This window comes from Xiphophorus couchianus, chromosome 15 (assembly GCF_001444195.1).
Source record: "Xiphophorus couchianus chromosome 15, X_couchianus-1.0, whole genome shotgun sequence".
Classification (NCBI taxonomy): Eukaryota; Metazoa; Chordata; class Actinopteri; order Cyprinodontiformes; family Poeciliidae; genus Xiphophorus; species Xiphophorus couchianus.
The window spans coordinates 210,546-225,340 of NC_040242.1; the positions used below are offsets into that span (position 1 = coordinate 210,546).

At 35.0% G+C, this 14,795-nt stretch overlaps 1 protein-coding gene across 1 annotated transcript in view; it reads left to right on the forward strand.

Annotated features, from left to right (window-relative positions):
• The first annotated feature begins 1,707 nt into the window (after positions 1 to 1,707).
• The window catches only part of esr2a (estrogen receptor 2a), a 28,611-nt gene continuing 15,523 nt past the window's right edge, over positions 1,708 to 14,795 (forward strand). Inside the window, exons 1-4 of the mRNA XM_028039998.1 lie at positions 1,708 to 1,944; positions 10,564 to 11,165; positions 12,276 to 12,442; positions 14,615 to 14,731. Of these exons, the coding sequence (XP_027895799.1) occupies positions 10,795 to 11,165; positions 12,276 to 12,442; positions 14,615 to 14,731 (655 nt within the window). The 5' untranslated portion in view covers positions 1,708 to 1,944; positions 10,564 to 10,794. The remainder of the gene's footprint in view (positions 1,945 to 10,563; positions 11,166 to 12,275; positions 12,443 to 14,614; positions 14,732 to 14,795) is intronic.

The following is a 14,795-nucleotide window of genomic DNA, read 5'->3' on the forward strand; positions in this document are numbered from 1 at the left end:
GAAGCCCCTTAATTTTATGTTCAGGAAATTTTCCCAGCCTCAACGTGAAAGTCGGCAGCGAAAATAAATTTCTAATATGTACAGAAGAAGATTAGAACCACTAAAAAGAGAGAAAAACATCACAAAACAAGATGAATTTAATCAAATATTACATGCAAACCTGATGCCTGAAGTCCTTCAAATGCAAAATATACGAGCAAAATCATTTAAAATGAAGTTCTGGGATGTCTTGCTGAAATGGGAGAGAGAGTATTTTCTATTAGATTAAAGAGATTTGCCATTTTGTATTTGTTATAGCAGATAAAACAAAAGATCTTATTGGGTTTTGTTAGAAGAAGTGATACTATAAAAAGCTTTTAAGTCTTTTTGTGGATATTTTTTTAAATCTCTTTTCACTCCTTTTCCTCCCACCATCTCTTTATCTAACATGTTCACAATCCACATCTGCTATGAAATTCAGCTGAAACAGACAAAATAAAAAATGGGACAATAACTCATGACGATTTGGAGGCAATCTACAAATCATTCTAATGCTGAAATGTGAAATTCCTCATCATCTATCAGACGCTTAATTGGACTAGGCAAAAAATAACTGACTGCTAATCAGAATTGTTCATGATTTCAGCTGACATTATAAAAGTAAAAAAATATTTATCTGTAAAAACTGTGATTCCCTGCATAAATTATTAATTGGCTCCTTTGTTTTAAGCAATTGTTTTGAATGTTTTCCAGTAATTGGTTATTTTTGGCTTTGGAAGATATTAGAGTTGTCTTCAACGCCATTGTAGATAGAATAAAAACGACAGGTAAATTTCCACCAAAAAACCCAAAAGTTTTCTTAAAAAAAACAAGAAAGAAAGAAGGAAAAAAAAAGGAAATTTCTGAGTTTGAAAAGTTGAACATTTTCTAGAAAAACTGGGATTAGTCTAAGAAATTTTCTACAAAAAACATGCAATTTTCTGAGTTTCAAAAGTCAAGTTTTCAACTCTTCAAAATAAAAAAAATCCAAAAGTTTAACATTTTAAATGTTTGAAAATCAGAAATGTTCTAATTTTTTCCTAGAAAAATTTGGAGATTAATCTCAAAATTTGAATTTTTTCCAGCAAATTTTGAACATTTCAAACTCTGAATTTTTCTTTGTGTGTTTTCTAAAAACATTCTGAGATTAATATAAATATTTCAGAATTTTTTCTGGCAAATTTTCATCTGTTTAGACTTGGTTTCCTGTCTGCTTCCCTTGCTTTTTCTAGAAAATTTCAGAAAGTAATATCAAAATTTCTCAGTTCTTTTCTAGAAAATGCGTAACTTTTCAAACTTGGAAACATTTGACTTTTTCTTTTTTATTATTAGTATTTTTTTTTTAGCAATTTTACAACTTTTCAAACTCAGAAATATCTTTCCTTTTTTAAAGAAACTTTCTGAGATTAATATCTAAATTTTGTATTATTATTTCTAGCAAATGTTAAACTTTTCAAACTTCAACAATTTCTTGTTATTTTCTGGTAAATTTCTGAGACTGATCTCAAAATTTGACAGAGATGTACTTTTCCTTTTCTCCTATCTACAATATGCCTGTGTAGCTACCTGTCACTTTGTCACTTCATTATAATTATTTAGATTTTACAAATAGTGCATACAGTATGTAACCCGCTATGTTTTATTTTGAAGGAGCCAACCGGAAGCTGCGCGTCCTACCGCGGCCAGTTCCTGGTTATTTATTTCCCTGAAGGCAGCTGCTGGTTAGCTTGTGAGCTGGAACTTGCGTCCTGAAATCAGAGCAGTCTGGCAGCTTGGAGCGGCTCCGCGCTCGGACTTTGTGCGGTTCGGATCGGAACCAAACGGACCGGTACTCCCGCGTTATTTCACACCTTGTTGACCCCGCAGCGGGACTTCAGGCGCCCGGGCTGACAAGTTTGTCAACAACAGGAGCTTCCGAGAAAGCAGGTGATTGTAATTTTCCGGGCGGCTAAAGTAATAAAACAGCTTTCGGGGGATTGGTGGGGAGCTGGTGAATTAATCAGGCGTCAAACTGGAGGCCTAAAACTGGGGAGACTTATCTGATCAGCCTGGTTAACAGGTGGGGGGTTAACTCATGCAACAAATCCGGCTGCTGGATCCAGTAATCATTACCAGATCTCAGCTTTAAAACCAACCCTTGAACTCGTTCAGAAATAAATCCTTAAGCATTGAAATACATCAGCTGATGTGTCTGATCTGTCTTGGCTTTTAATGAACATTTCAGAAACACGTATATAAACATATAAATATATAAACAATCAGCTGTTTTGATGTGGAAAATCTCCCAGGATCTTTTTCCTTTTCCCCAAAACCTGCAGGCTGCTTCATAACGGCAGTGCCGTCGAGCAATCCTTTATTTCTCTTTCTTTAAATGTCTTTTCAGGTTGTTTTAATTGATGACCAACAAATTCAAGCGTGAATCTGCTAACATTTTGCTAGTGTGAAACATTAACATTGACTTGACCTGATTTATGAGTAAAACTCGTAAAGATAAGACGGGTAACGACACGATAAATTAGAGCACATAAATTTTACGAGTTTATTTTACCACTTTGGTTTAGCTGTCAGAAACAAAGTATAACTAACGCGCAAGAAGTAAAAGCTAATAAATATGAATTTTAAATGTGGTTATAATGCAACTTTATTTATATTTTGTGGCAGTTCCCTGTGAATACTCTTGGGATTTCTTTACTGCTGTATCAGTTTTGATAAATGTCTGTATCAAATTTTTTTTTGCTTTACACATTTTTTCTGGTTCATTTTTCTTTCTTTTTTTCCATGCATATTTTTCTACTCGCCTGTTGTTTCATAATATCAGCAGATATTCTGAACTCTGGTGTCAGAAGTTGGAGTATTTCCCAACTTGTCTGATGCTGGAGACCAAAACTATTCAGACTCTACAGCGTCTGAAGTTCCTGTGGGAACTCGGGCCTGATCTCACCTGAACCGCATATTTTCACAGTGGATAAAATCCTGCAATATGTTACTTACATGTGTGTTGTTTAGTGGTTTCGGTTTAGTGATTTCAGTTTAGTGGTTTCGGTTTAGTGATTTCGGCGTGTGGGCTGCCAGACATCTGCTCCGAAACTAAAACACCTGGCCAGATGTAGCCTTCGAGATCCCTGTCTGGATTTAGATAAATATTTGATGATGAATAATATTGTGAAAGGCGATAAATTTTAAAAGCTAGAACATAAATAAGGATACTCTGGTCTCACCTGATTTACCCTTTTATTTCTCTTTTCTGTTTTTCTGCAGAAAAGTAACAAGCCATTGTCTTTCCTGGGTATAATTAAAGGATTTGAGTGAAAGCAATAATTTTTTCCTCTATATTCTATCTTTTGTTAATCCAATTTGATTTGTTTTCTTTCCATCTTATAAAATATTGTCTGTCTGAGGAAACTCGGTCATACTTTTGCTCCAGGGAGGTTTTTCCCTTTTCCAACTTCCCACATTCCTTTTCCATTCCACTTAAGATGCAAACAAGCAACAGAAAACTCTCTGAGCTCAACTTACATGTGGCCAACCTTTTTTAAGTGCTTGAAGTTTTAAAATAAATCCAATCATTTCCAAAGACAGAACAAAACAAATGTAACATTTTGGATACAAATATAACTTTTAAAGTTTAAATCCAGTCATTTTTGCTGATGGATGTTAGTAAAGAACACTTCTCCTTTTGTTAGGCATTTCTACTGTTTGTATTTAAAAAGAAAATAACAGTCAAAGCTGTAAAATACAGTAATAGCCCAATTGTTGCAGGCCTTCACAATAAAAGCCTCAATTATAAATATTCTGCTATTTCACCTTTAAAAATAAAATTTTAAAGAGAATAAAATTATGTACAGTATCTTCATATTTTTTGAATCGTAGATAATTTGAAAAACATTTTTTTAAAGTTAATTTGTTTTATGTATTTGTTTAATTTTTAAAAAATATTTAAATTGTAGACTATAATTTCAGACTCTTTAATAAAGGATATTTGTCTAATTCCCTATGTATAAAATAATATTGCTGCCAGTCCTATTACTAATACTACAGTGATTATAATGAGGATTTTAATTTAATTAATTCTGATTAACTTAAACCTTTTGCTTATATTTTGACGAAATCACGATAATACAGGTAAGATATAGATGTTTGTAAGGTGAGATACAATCTTCTTTAAATCCATTTAATTAAAATTAAGTCTGACTTTGATCTAAAATATTAGGTTGCACAGTTTTGCTTTTGGTTTGTGGACTACTACAACTTTTATTTAGATTTCATTTGAAACGTGATTTTTGGACTTTCTTTTCTTCAAAATGTTTAAGTTAAAACCCAGTCAAGTTTTAGATTTAGTAAAGATGTTTAAAGTGTTTTTTAATGATTTTAAAGTTGTAACTCTTCATAATATCTGAACTGCAGAAGGTTAGCTATTGGAATTGGCTGATAAAAGCTTAAATTTGTGCATCATTCATGAATCTGAAAGCAAATCCTGAAGCTTCATTAATGTGTAATTTTGTTATATTTTCCTAAAAATGACAGAAATGAATAAATCCTGAAGGATTATGTTGAGTTCTAGATGCTGGAAATCTATAAATAATGTGGGTTTTTTCCCCTTTCGGCTTATTAAATGTGCCTTTTTTAGCTTTTTGTCCTCTCACAGCTCCACTATCAGATCATTACTGTATATAGAAACTTTCGGAGCAGTTCCACATCCTCATCCGCCTGGACCATAAGGAGGCAGGGAAACGTTTAGGATGGGAACACGACACGACCTTGAGCTTTTGTGGAATCTGGCTAATGGCCGGGAGGACTTCAGATTTAGCTTTTTATGACTTGGATGTTAGTTTTAGTTTGGAGTTTGTGCTAGCCAAAACATTTGGAGCCAGAGCTTTGATTGCACCACATTTAATGAAGTGAAAAGAAGAAAAAGAAGTGGATTGAACAAGTGTATTCCTCTCTGACCTTCAGCAAAGCGTAATATCGAAATGTTTCTTGTCACTTTTCAAAGTGATCCAGCTTGACAGACCCAAAAGTCGTTACGATTGACTTTTAAAGCACATTTGGTCCCTTTTTTCCTCCCACTTAATGTCTCTTCTCCTGTAAAAGGTTGGCTGAGGATAAAAAAACTCAAGTCTCCAGAGTAACATTTACCAGGTCTTCTAGTTTGAGACGGCTCCATGCGAGCCATTAGTGGCGGCAGGATGAGCCGCGGCGTGGAGCGCGAGGGAGTTTTTCTCCCACAGTGAGCTGCCAGCTCCCGGAGACTGTGACAGCGAGGAAGTTTGGAGGCAAGGTCAGATCTTCAAAAGAAACAAAAAAACTCATCCACATCTGCTTTGAGCCTGGAACCGTTGTCAAAGAAGCAGAAAAAAAACAAAACTGGCAGAGGATCTTTTTGACTCTTAAGCGACTCATCTGCTTTAGGAGGAAGTCGATTGGCTGCAGGCGCGAGGTCACTGCTGAACTCCTTAAATGGATTCAGAAATGTCTTGAATATCACCAGTGATTTTTTTTTATTAACCTTTCCGTTTTTACATTTAATGGTCCAGGCTGTCTTTCGTCATTCCACATTATTCAGTCGAAAGAGATAAGCCAACAAACCGTGTAATTAAACTTGAGCCTGAACATCGCATAAGCTTTGATTTTGACTTTAAATCATCGTGTGCTTGAAGAAACGAATGATTAAAATCCGTTTCGAACATCGAGGAGAACGACCGGTACGTCTGACGCCAGGCGAAAAGCTGCGTGATTGTTTAGACTTCTTTCTGTGAGGATTTATGAGTTAAGCAAATCTGAAGCTGCAGTTATTGCTAAACTGTAATTATTTTTGACATAATAGACATTCAGCCTAGAACAAAACCCACCGCAATGGGAAAAGACAGATTTAAGGGGATTGCAGGCAAATTTTTAATTTTTTTTAAAGTTACATTTTCCTTAAAAACCCAAAGAAATTAATCTCAGAAATGTGCTGAAATTAAATTTGGGAGATTTCTGTGTTTGAAAAGTTTAAAATTTGCTGGAAAAAAACTCAATGTTTCAGATTATCAGAAATGTTGTTTTTTTTTATTTAAAAAAAATTTAAATATTCAATTATTTCTAAGCTTGAAATATCTAAAATGTACTAAAAAGTTCCACAATTTTGAGATTAATATCAGAAAAATTTATACTAAAGAAATTTGAGTGACAAGTCGAAAATTTTTTCTTTGGAAATTTTCTTAGTTTCAAAAGAAAATATGACTTTTGAAACTCAGAATTTGTTTTTTTTCTAGAAAATTTCTGATCTCAAATTTTTTCTTACTTAGAATGTTCAAGTTTTTCTTTCCTTAGAAAATTTCTTACCATAACTTTTTATTTTTGGATTTTTACAATGTGAAGCACTCTGAACTACTGTGTTGCTGAAACTCACTTGACTGCTGGAGATTAATCTTTGAGTCTGTCTGCTTCAGTTAACAATTAATCAGTTACTAAATTAGTTGAAGATTATGTCAATAATCGAATAATTTGATTAATCGTTTCAGCCTTGGATAACTCTGAGTCTCCTGACAGCGATTTTTAAAAATTATTTTTCTATTATCCCCCTTTTTTCTGTTTGATTTGACTTAGATTTGCTTCCTTTGTAAATTTTTAATGGAGGACTTGCTTTGGTTCAAGCGTCGTTTTGCAGAAACAGTAGCAAGACTCCCTTCAAGCTGGAGCGGTTCTGATCTGTGGTCGGTCTGGATTAATGTAATTTTAATGTTTCCTCATGCTACTTATTTCCTGCTCCATTATGGCCGTCCTATCAGAAACTAATAGACTTCCAATTTGTGGCTCAGTAAGATTGATTGATTCCCTCAAGAGTGAGGATAAGTAAGACTGTAGATGTTGACTTCTGCTGTATTGCTAAGGCGGTTTCCACTTTGTGTATTAATGTGTATATTGGGTGTTTGATTGTTTCAAGTATTTGCAGATTTTAGCTTTTCACTGGTTGCTGTTTTGGTATTACAGACATTTTGGAGGTTTTGCTTTTAGCTTGTGCAGAATTTCTGTAGATGTACTGATCCACTATTTGTTTCAGCACCAACGTAGAAGAGAGCATCCTTCGGTCAAACTATTTCTTTATTTACAGAGCAATATTTAATCAGTCTATCTGTTATTAAGGAGATGAATCAGATAATCATAATCACTTTAAATTTAAATCGGACCCAAAAAGCAAGTTTGGTCTGGCTAAGAACCTCGGTCTCGGTTTGATTAAAGTGAGCTCTGGTGCGGTTTGAATGTGTATGTATGAATGCAAAGCGGACCAGAGCTCCAAAAGCAGGAAGTGAACCACAGTGCAGGGCATTCTGGGTAAATACAGCCAAAACAAACGTGCTAATCTAGCAATAGCGGGAGAAATGACAAGTGGTTTTTTACTAAAGATTTAAAGAAAAATCCCACAACCACTAAAATCTGACGCTACTCCATTTTTGTTTCCATTCTATGAAGAAGAAAGTTGCACTCAGTGTCTTCTTCTGAGGTTTTTGTTGTTTCCTCCAATGGTTTTTAGTGCAGCGCCTCCACAGGCGAGGAGGGGAACAGGTTTGTTAATTAGCTCAGATAGTTTGACACAGTGCAGCGAGAAAGCTGCACTCAAACTGCACTCAAAAACTGGTCTCCACTTTATACCTTGCACATGTACAGAGCTAAATAACTTCTATTTTACTGTCATTCCTGCACTTTATATTTTATATTTAGATTTATATTAATATTTTATACTGTATTTTATTTTATTCGGGAGTAACCTCACAACATTGGAAGCTCAAAACACTGTCCTGAGCCGTATGCAACGAAATTTCCTTCTGTATTCACCCTGTGCATGCAAAATGACAATAAAGTCAGTCTAAGTCTAAAGCTGAAAACGTAAAAAAAAGTAGCAATTTTGTTCCCAAATCAGACAATCAGGTGTGAAAATACCCTGAAGCTCACTCTGGGCGCGACTTGTTCTGAAAAAAATAATTATAATAAAATTATAATAAATAAAAACATTAGACAAAGGTCCTCAGAAAGTTGGTTGTAACTTTTGTCTCTGTTTTTAACATTGTAACTTATGGAATATAAGAATTTTAAAATTATGTTTTCTTAAAATCTAAAGTTTGGCTTTGAATATTTATTAGTTAATACTATTATTATTATTATTGTTATTATTATTCTATATTTATGTAAGAATTATTAAATTACTGAATCAAAAAGAAAACCAAATTGGTTGATTAACCAATTTAAAAATAAGTAATTTCAGTTTGATGCTATTCAATGTGAGTGTAAAAATACTTTACACAAAGGCAATAAATTAAAAGTGAAACCTGATTCCTGCTACATTTAGCGTTAGCATAAATCTGCCTAGTTTCATGTCACAGCATCCCGTTTTAAAATATCTTCACAGTTCTTCCTGATTAGGTCACAAATGTTTTTATACGAAATAAAATAAATCAGCAGCACTTTTAATTTGACAAAAAACAAACGCCTGGAGGAAACGGTAATGAAGTCTTTTTCCAAGATGGCGGCGCCCAAAATGGCTGCGGCTGCATGGGCTCTCGACAGCTTGCGAGTATTTGAGCAAAATACGCCGCCTAAGTCTAAGTGTGGCGTTTCTACTGTTTCTGTTTCACACAGCTTGCTTCGGATAATATCAATATTAAACGTCTTGGACGGGGAATGAGCTGCAATAATATGTGTTTCTCTCGTGGAGCCAATTTTCAGTGAGTTTCTTCACAGCTGGAAGGAGAATGTTTCTAGGTTCGGTTTAATTCACGGCGTAAAACATTTAGAGGAGAAAAACACAAACGCTTTGACTCAAGACACAACTTCAAAGGTAATCTGTGATTACCTGCAATGTTCTGTATCTAATTAGTTCCCACATTATTCCCAGACTAATCTTGTAAAGCTTTGTTAGCTGGAAAGAGAAAAAGATTCTCTGGAATTTGATTAATTATTTTTTTTCTGGATAAGAAATGAAATGGCTTGCAGTGGAGGGCGTTGAGCCAGAAAGTAGAGACACTGTGTACCAAGTCTGACTGAAGACAAACTCCTGCCTTGTAGGAATGATTCACTTTGCTGCGTTTGGTGGTAACGGCTCCTTAAACTCCACTGGACTTGGATGTTCATGTACCAGCTGTCTGTTGATATAAATCCTGTTCAGTGTTTTCTCTCCTCTCTGTGACTGAGAAACAGTTGGAGGAAACAGATTTTATACAAATAGTTGACTGTAAACCAGGAAATATTGCACAAGCTTTCACTTTCTCCTATTAATATTGGTGTTAAAGTGCAACAGTTTGTGTGATTCGCATTATTGAAGACATTTATCTGCAATCCACACAGTGTAGACCTATAAAAATAAAAAGAACAAACATACACAAAATCTTACCAAGTATTTTTGGCTTAGTTTCTAGAGCAAATATCTTAGAACACTTGAAATTCGACAAAACAAGTAACGTTTCAGCTCGATATAAGCTTCTTTTAATTCCTTAATATTCATCAGAACGTTCTAGTTTCACTGGCGCCGTTACCTAGCAACGCCAGGCAAGCCCAGCCTGTCACCTAGCAACCCTGTTCTAGTTCCATTGGCAGATTATTTAACTTATAACAAGACATTTTTCTTGTGTTATAGGTGAAATAATCTGTCTGTTTTTAGCAGGGATCTGCGGTATATTGGCTCTAACATTATCGGTTGACATTAGTCATTGTTAAACATATTAGAATCTGACCAAATAGTAAAACTGGGCTCATATTAACAGATTATATTTATTTCCATTTTGTTGCATTTTGTTGGTCATGTCACACCAGCTGCGTTTCCATTAACAATAAAACTGTCAATTGGAATTATGAAAATACATTTGCTTAATGTAAACATGTCAATTTCAGAAGGGAAAAAAATCTTGCCTTGTATTTTTGGTCTATTTTCTAGTTCAAATATCTTAGTACATTTGACATAAAAAAACAACTAACTTACAAGTAAGTTTTCAACAACATATAGGGACTCCTTTAACATCTATAATTCCTTAACACTGATGAAAAAGCACTTGTTCCACTGGCAGATTATTTCATAGAACATGGGAAAACATTTTTGTTACAAGTTAAATTAATCTGCCAGTTTTTTTTATGACTATTGAGGAATTATTTACTTAAAACAAGCTCTTATATGGTGCTTACAAGTTAGTTTAGTCTTGTATCTAATGTACTAAAATATTTACACTAGAAACTAGAACAAAATATTTGGTACCATTTTGTGTTTTTGCAGTGTTCTTGGTTATTGGCCATACCAGCAATATTAATATTGGATGATGATATTGGCCCAAATCTTCATACAAGTCCATCCCCAGTTTTTAGTATCTTGAATATTTAATGATGGTGGATATTCTGTTTGTAGTTTAATGGGAAGATTGAAACAATAAATATTATTTTTCTTCATATGTTTTCATCCCGCAGTCGATGTATAAGAGTTTTTACAAAAATTGATATTCTCTACATTAAATTCAACCAAACTGTTTATTCGATGTTCCTATTCTTACTTCAGTTTGTGGTATCTTCTCTCTTCTCATTCAGCATCATGTGGTGGCGTTCCACAAGGCAGGACTTTTGGCTCCTTGGGATTTAACTCCCCATCTCCTCTGATTTAAACTGGACCGTCTGCAATCAGTTTGGAGGATATTTCCCGACAACGACATGCTGATCTGAGCGAGGCTCCACCTAGACTGTTCTCTGACTAAGCCGGGATAAATAAATTCTTGCAGATGATGTAGTAGCTGTCGTTTCCTGAGAGCTCCTGTTGTTGCGATGGCCGCTGCCACCTCTCCAGAGAAGCATCAGCCGCTGCTGCAGCTCCAGGAGGTGGACTCCAGCCGAGTCGGCAGTCGCATTTTGTCTCCTGGTTTGACCCACGAAGCCTGCCAGCCCATCTGCATCCCGGCGCCGTACACCGATCTGGGCCACGACTTCACCCCCATCTCTTTCTACAGTCCAACGATTTTCAGCTACGCTGGTCAGAGCATTTCAGAGTGTCAGTCTGTCCATCCGTCACTGAGCGCCTCTTTGTTCTGGCCCAGGAGCGGCCATGTTGGAGCGGCCCTGCCGCTGCAACGCTCCCCGGGCCGAGCCCAGCACGGCCAGGCCGTCCACAGCCCCTGGGAGAACGTCCTGACCAGCAGGTAGGCCGGGAAACGCCCAGAGTGCCACATGCATTGATGCACTTCGAAGAGTTTTTTTGTTTATCTACAAATATTTTTTGTTTCACACAGCAGGCAATGGGGCCCAAATCTTCTTTTTTTTTGCCCGTATGCGACCCGGAACGTTCCAATACTGATTATTAGGCCTATTGTATACAGAATAATAAGAAAAGAGTAAATTTCTGCTGTAAAGCTCAAAAGATTTGAGTTTAATCTTAGAAATTCTATAGAACAAAAACTTAAAAAGTTGAAAATGCTCAACTTTTCAAATTCAGAAATGTTCTCGTTTGTTCTAGAAATTCTATGAGATTAAAATAAAAACGTCTGGGTTTTTTTTCTTTCTTGAAACTTTTCGACTTTTGGAAATTTCTGAGTTTGAGAAGTTGAAAACTTCAGACTTTCTAAGTTGTTTTTTTTTCTAAAGCTTTTCTGAGACCAAAATAAAAATGTTAAGTTTTTTTTTACTTGCTAATCTTTAATTTTTGGAGCTCAGAAATTTCCATGTACTTTTTTCTAGCAATTTTTTTTTTCAAACTCAAAAAAAAAACATTCTCTAAACTTTTTGAGATTTAAAAAAATGGGGGATATTTTCTTGCATTTTTATTTTTTTTTGGAGCTCAGAAATGTCCATGTTCTAGAAAAACAAAATTTCCTCTAGCTAACTCGAATTCTTTGAGTTTTGTAGCTCAGAAATTTGCACATCGTTTAGAAAATTTTGAAGCTAACTCTCAAAATTCCTGAATTTTATTTATTTATTTATTTGCAGAATTTACTCCCTTTCTTGTTTTCTATCTACAGTAGCCCTAATATGCCGTCTTGGAATCCATGAGAAAGAAACTAAATTTAGTCTTGTATGTATAACAGTAGAGTAGCTACATTTTTAAGGAAAAGTCAAACCTTCTCTGATGTATTTTTAGGTTCTAGTTGCAAAAGTATTCACATAGTGAGTTTTTTTTTGGCAGAAATTAACTTGTTTTTCCATCTACAATGTTGATTATTTTATATATAAATCCGAGTTTGGGTTTCTGTAATTCCTATTAGTAGATGGTTTTTTGTGTTGGTGAGAAATAATGACGTGAAGGTGTCTGTTAGTAAGAGCACGAAGAAGCTGTCGCAGGAGAACGAGGACGCCGTGGTGTCTTCAGGCGGGAAGGGCGACCTTCACTACTGCGCCGTGTGTCACGACTACGCCTCGGGGTATCACTACGGCGTGTGGTCATGTGAGGGCTGCAAGGCCTTCTTCAAGAGGAGCATCCAAGGTGAGACTAAATCAAAAGAAAAACCCACTATCTGCTTTTTTATGTTCTTGCTAATCTGTGATTTATGTTTACCTTTTGAGTCTTTCTACGCTAAACTCTAAGAGTTTACAAACCCCATAACTCACCGGGTTAAAAGTTTTATGCGTTCATCTCTGGAACAGAACCTTCATCCTGCTGTGACCTGTTTGGGTTTTCCCTGTTGGTTTCAACTGAATGTTCTCTCAATCACAAGATGGTAACTTTGTTCAGAATATGGAAAATATATCAACTGAAAAAACACAAAATCTTACCAGTTGTTTGTGGTCTGGTTTTTAGTGCAAATAAAAAGTTTTAATTTGCAAGTTGGTCTAGTTTTATCTAGACCAAAATGTCAGATTATAGGAAATAATCTGCAAATATTTTGTATTATTGCAGATGTTTTTATCCAGACTTTGGTCTAGACAAAACTGGACAAAGTCTAGTTAGTTTTGTCTAGACAAAAATGACAAAAGTTTGTTTGACTAAATTAACTTAAAAGTAACTTTTCAGTCAGATATAGTAGCTTGTTTTGAAGTCAGTAATTTATTAATATTGATAAGTAATAATTCTACTGGCAAATTATTTTACTTTTAATATTGAAAAATTTATAGTTACAGGTAAAATAATCTGCCACAGGAACCAGTATGTTTAAAAAAAAGATCAATATAAAGTGATTATTGATGTTGCACAAGCTCCAATGTTGTGCTGAAAAGTTACTTGTAAGTTAGTTTTATCTTATTTGAAGTATAGTAATATATTTGGATTAAAAACTAGACTAAAATGACTTTTTAATATTTAGAGTTTTTGCAGTGCACAACCCTTCACATTTATTGGCAATCCTGGTAAACCTGTCCAGAAATAATTTACAAGTGACATTTCACCAAGATATAGGAGCTCGTTTTAAGTGAATAATTTCTAGTTCCACTCATAAAAATGTTGTAAGTGAAATAATCCAGTAGGAATAATACTTTTTCATCATCATTAAGGAAATATTTACTTGGGCAGAGTACTTCAACATGTTTTTACTCACGTAAAAAGAAATGACTGAAGTAGGAGGAAAATAATTTTTAGTCAAAAGTCCACTCCACTACTGAGTAACTGATCAAATTATCAATTATTTAATATTTAAAAATTACATAATCAAATGGACCAAAATGTAAAATAAAGTGGAAATTTTGGTATTTTTTAGCACAAAAATGACAATAATTCAAATAAACAAAAAAATAACAAAATTCCAAATCAGTTTTTTAAATAAAGATTTTTTATGAAACTTTAACACAAACTGCAGGTGTGGTTCTGGTGCATATTTGATTAAATAAAACATGCTTGTTTTTCATTTAGTGGGTAGAAAATCCAGAAATTTTACTCGGGTAAGAGTAACAATACTTCATAATAAAAATACTCAAAAGTAAAAAGTACAGAGTAGTAAAAGTACTCCTCCTAAAAGTGCATTTCTTCAAAAAAAGTTCCTCAAGTAAATGTAACCCAACTCTGATCAATACTAATTTATAAGTAACTTTTCTGCAAGAGTACCAAGATATTCACACTTGAAACTAAACCAAAACCATTTGTCGTTGGTGAGGTTTTGTTTTTTGCAGTGTAGGATGCGGCCCTGTCCTGTAGCGTTTCTGATTCAGCACCTCTGGGTCAAATATCGAAGTCATTAGCAGAACTTGACTGCACAGCAAAGGGATGATTCAGGCATGTTGGACCATCTAAAGGTGTCTGTGTCCGGCGTCGGCGTCTAGCTGGTATTCTGCTTGCTTACCGGTTCTTCCTGTTTCTACAAAAGCAACAACGAGAACAAGTTGTGTCTTGGCACAAAGTCTTTGCTGGCAACTGGAACTAGAGGCTCCAAACATGAATTAAAGACGTCGTCACTCCTGTGTTTTTACCACTGATAAATTCATTTCACTTCCAGTCTGCCTGATTTAACATAAACAAAAGCAAAGGAATGAACTTCATCCAAGCAAAAATCACAGCTTCAGTGAATATAACTCTGATTCTGATCCGATATCGGTCAAAACTGAACTCCATTAGACTGGAAAAATTAAAACGAGAGCAAAATACGGAAAATTAAACAATCAGTTTCTCTTCTTTTTCATTAAGTAACAAATTCACATCTTGTATGTTTTGTGTTTTTGTTTCTTTTAGGTCATAACGACTACATCTGTCCAGCAACCAATCAGTGCACTATAGATAAGAACCGACGCAAGAGCTGCCAAGCGTGCCGCCTTCGCAAATGCTACGAAGTTGGCATGACCAAATGTGGTTCGTTGTGCTTTTATTTTATTTCTTTAACTGCCAGTAACTAATCTGACATATATCCCACAGA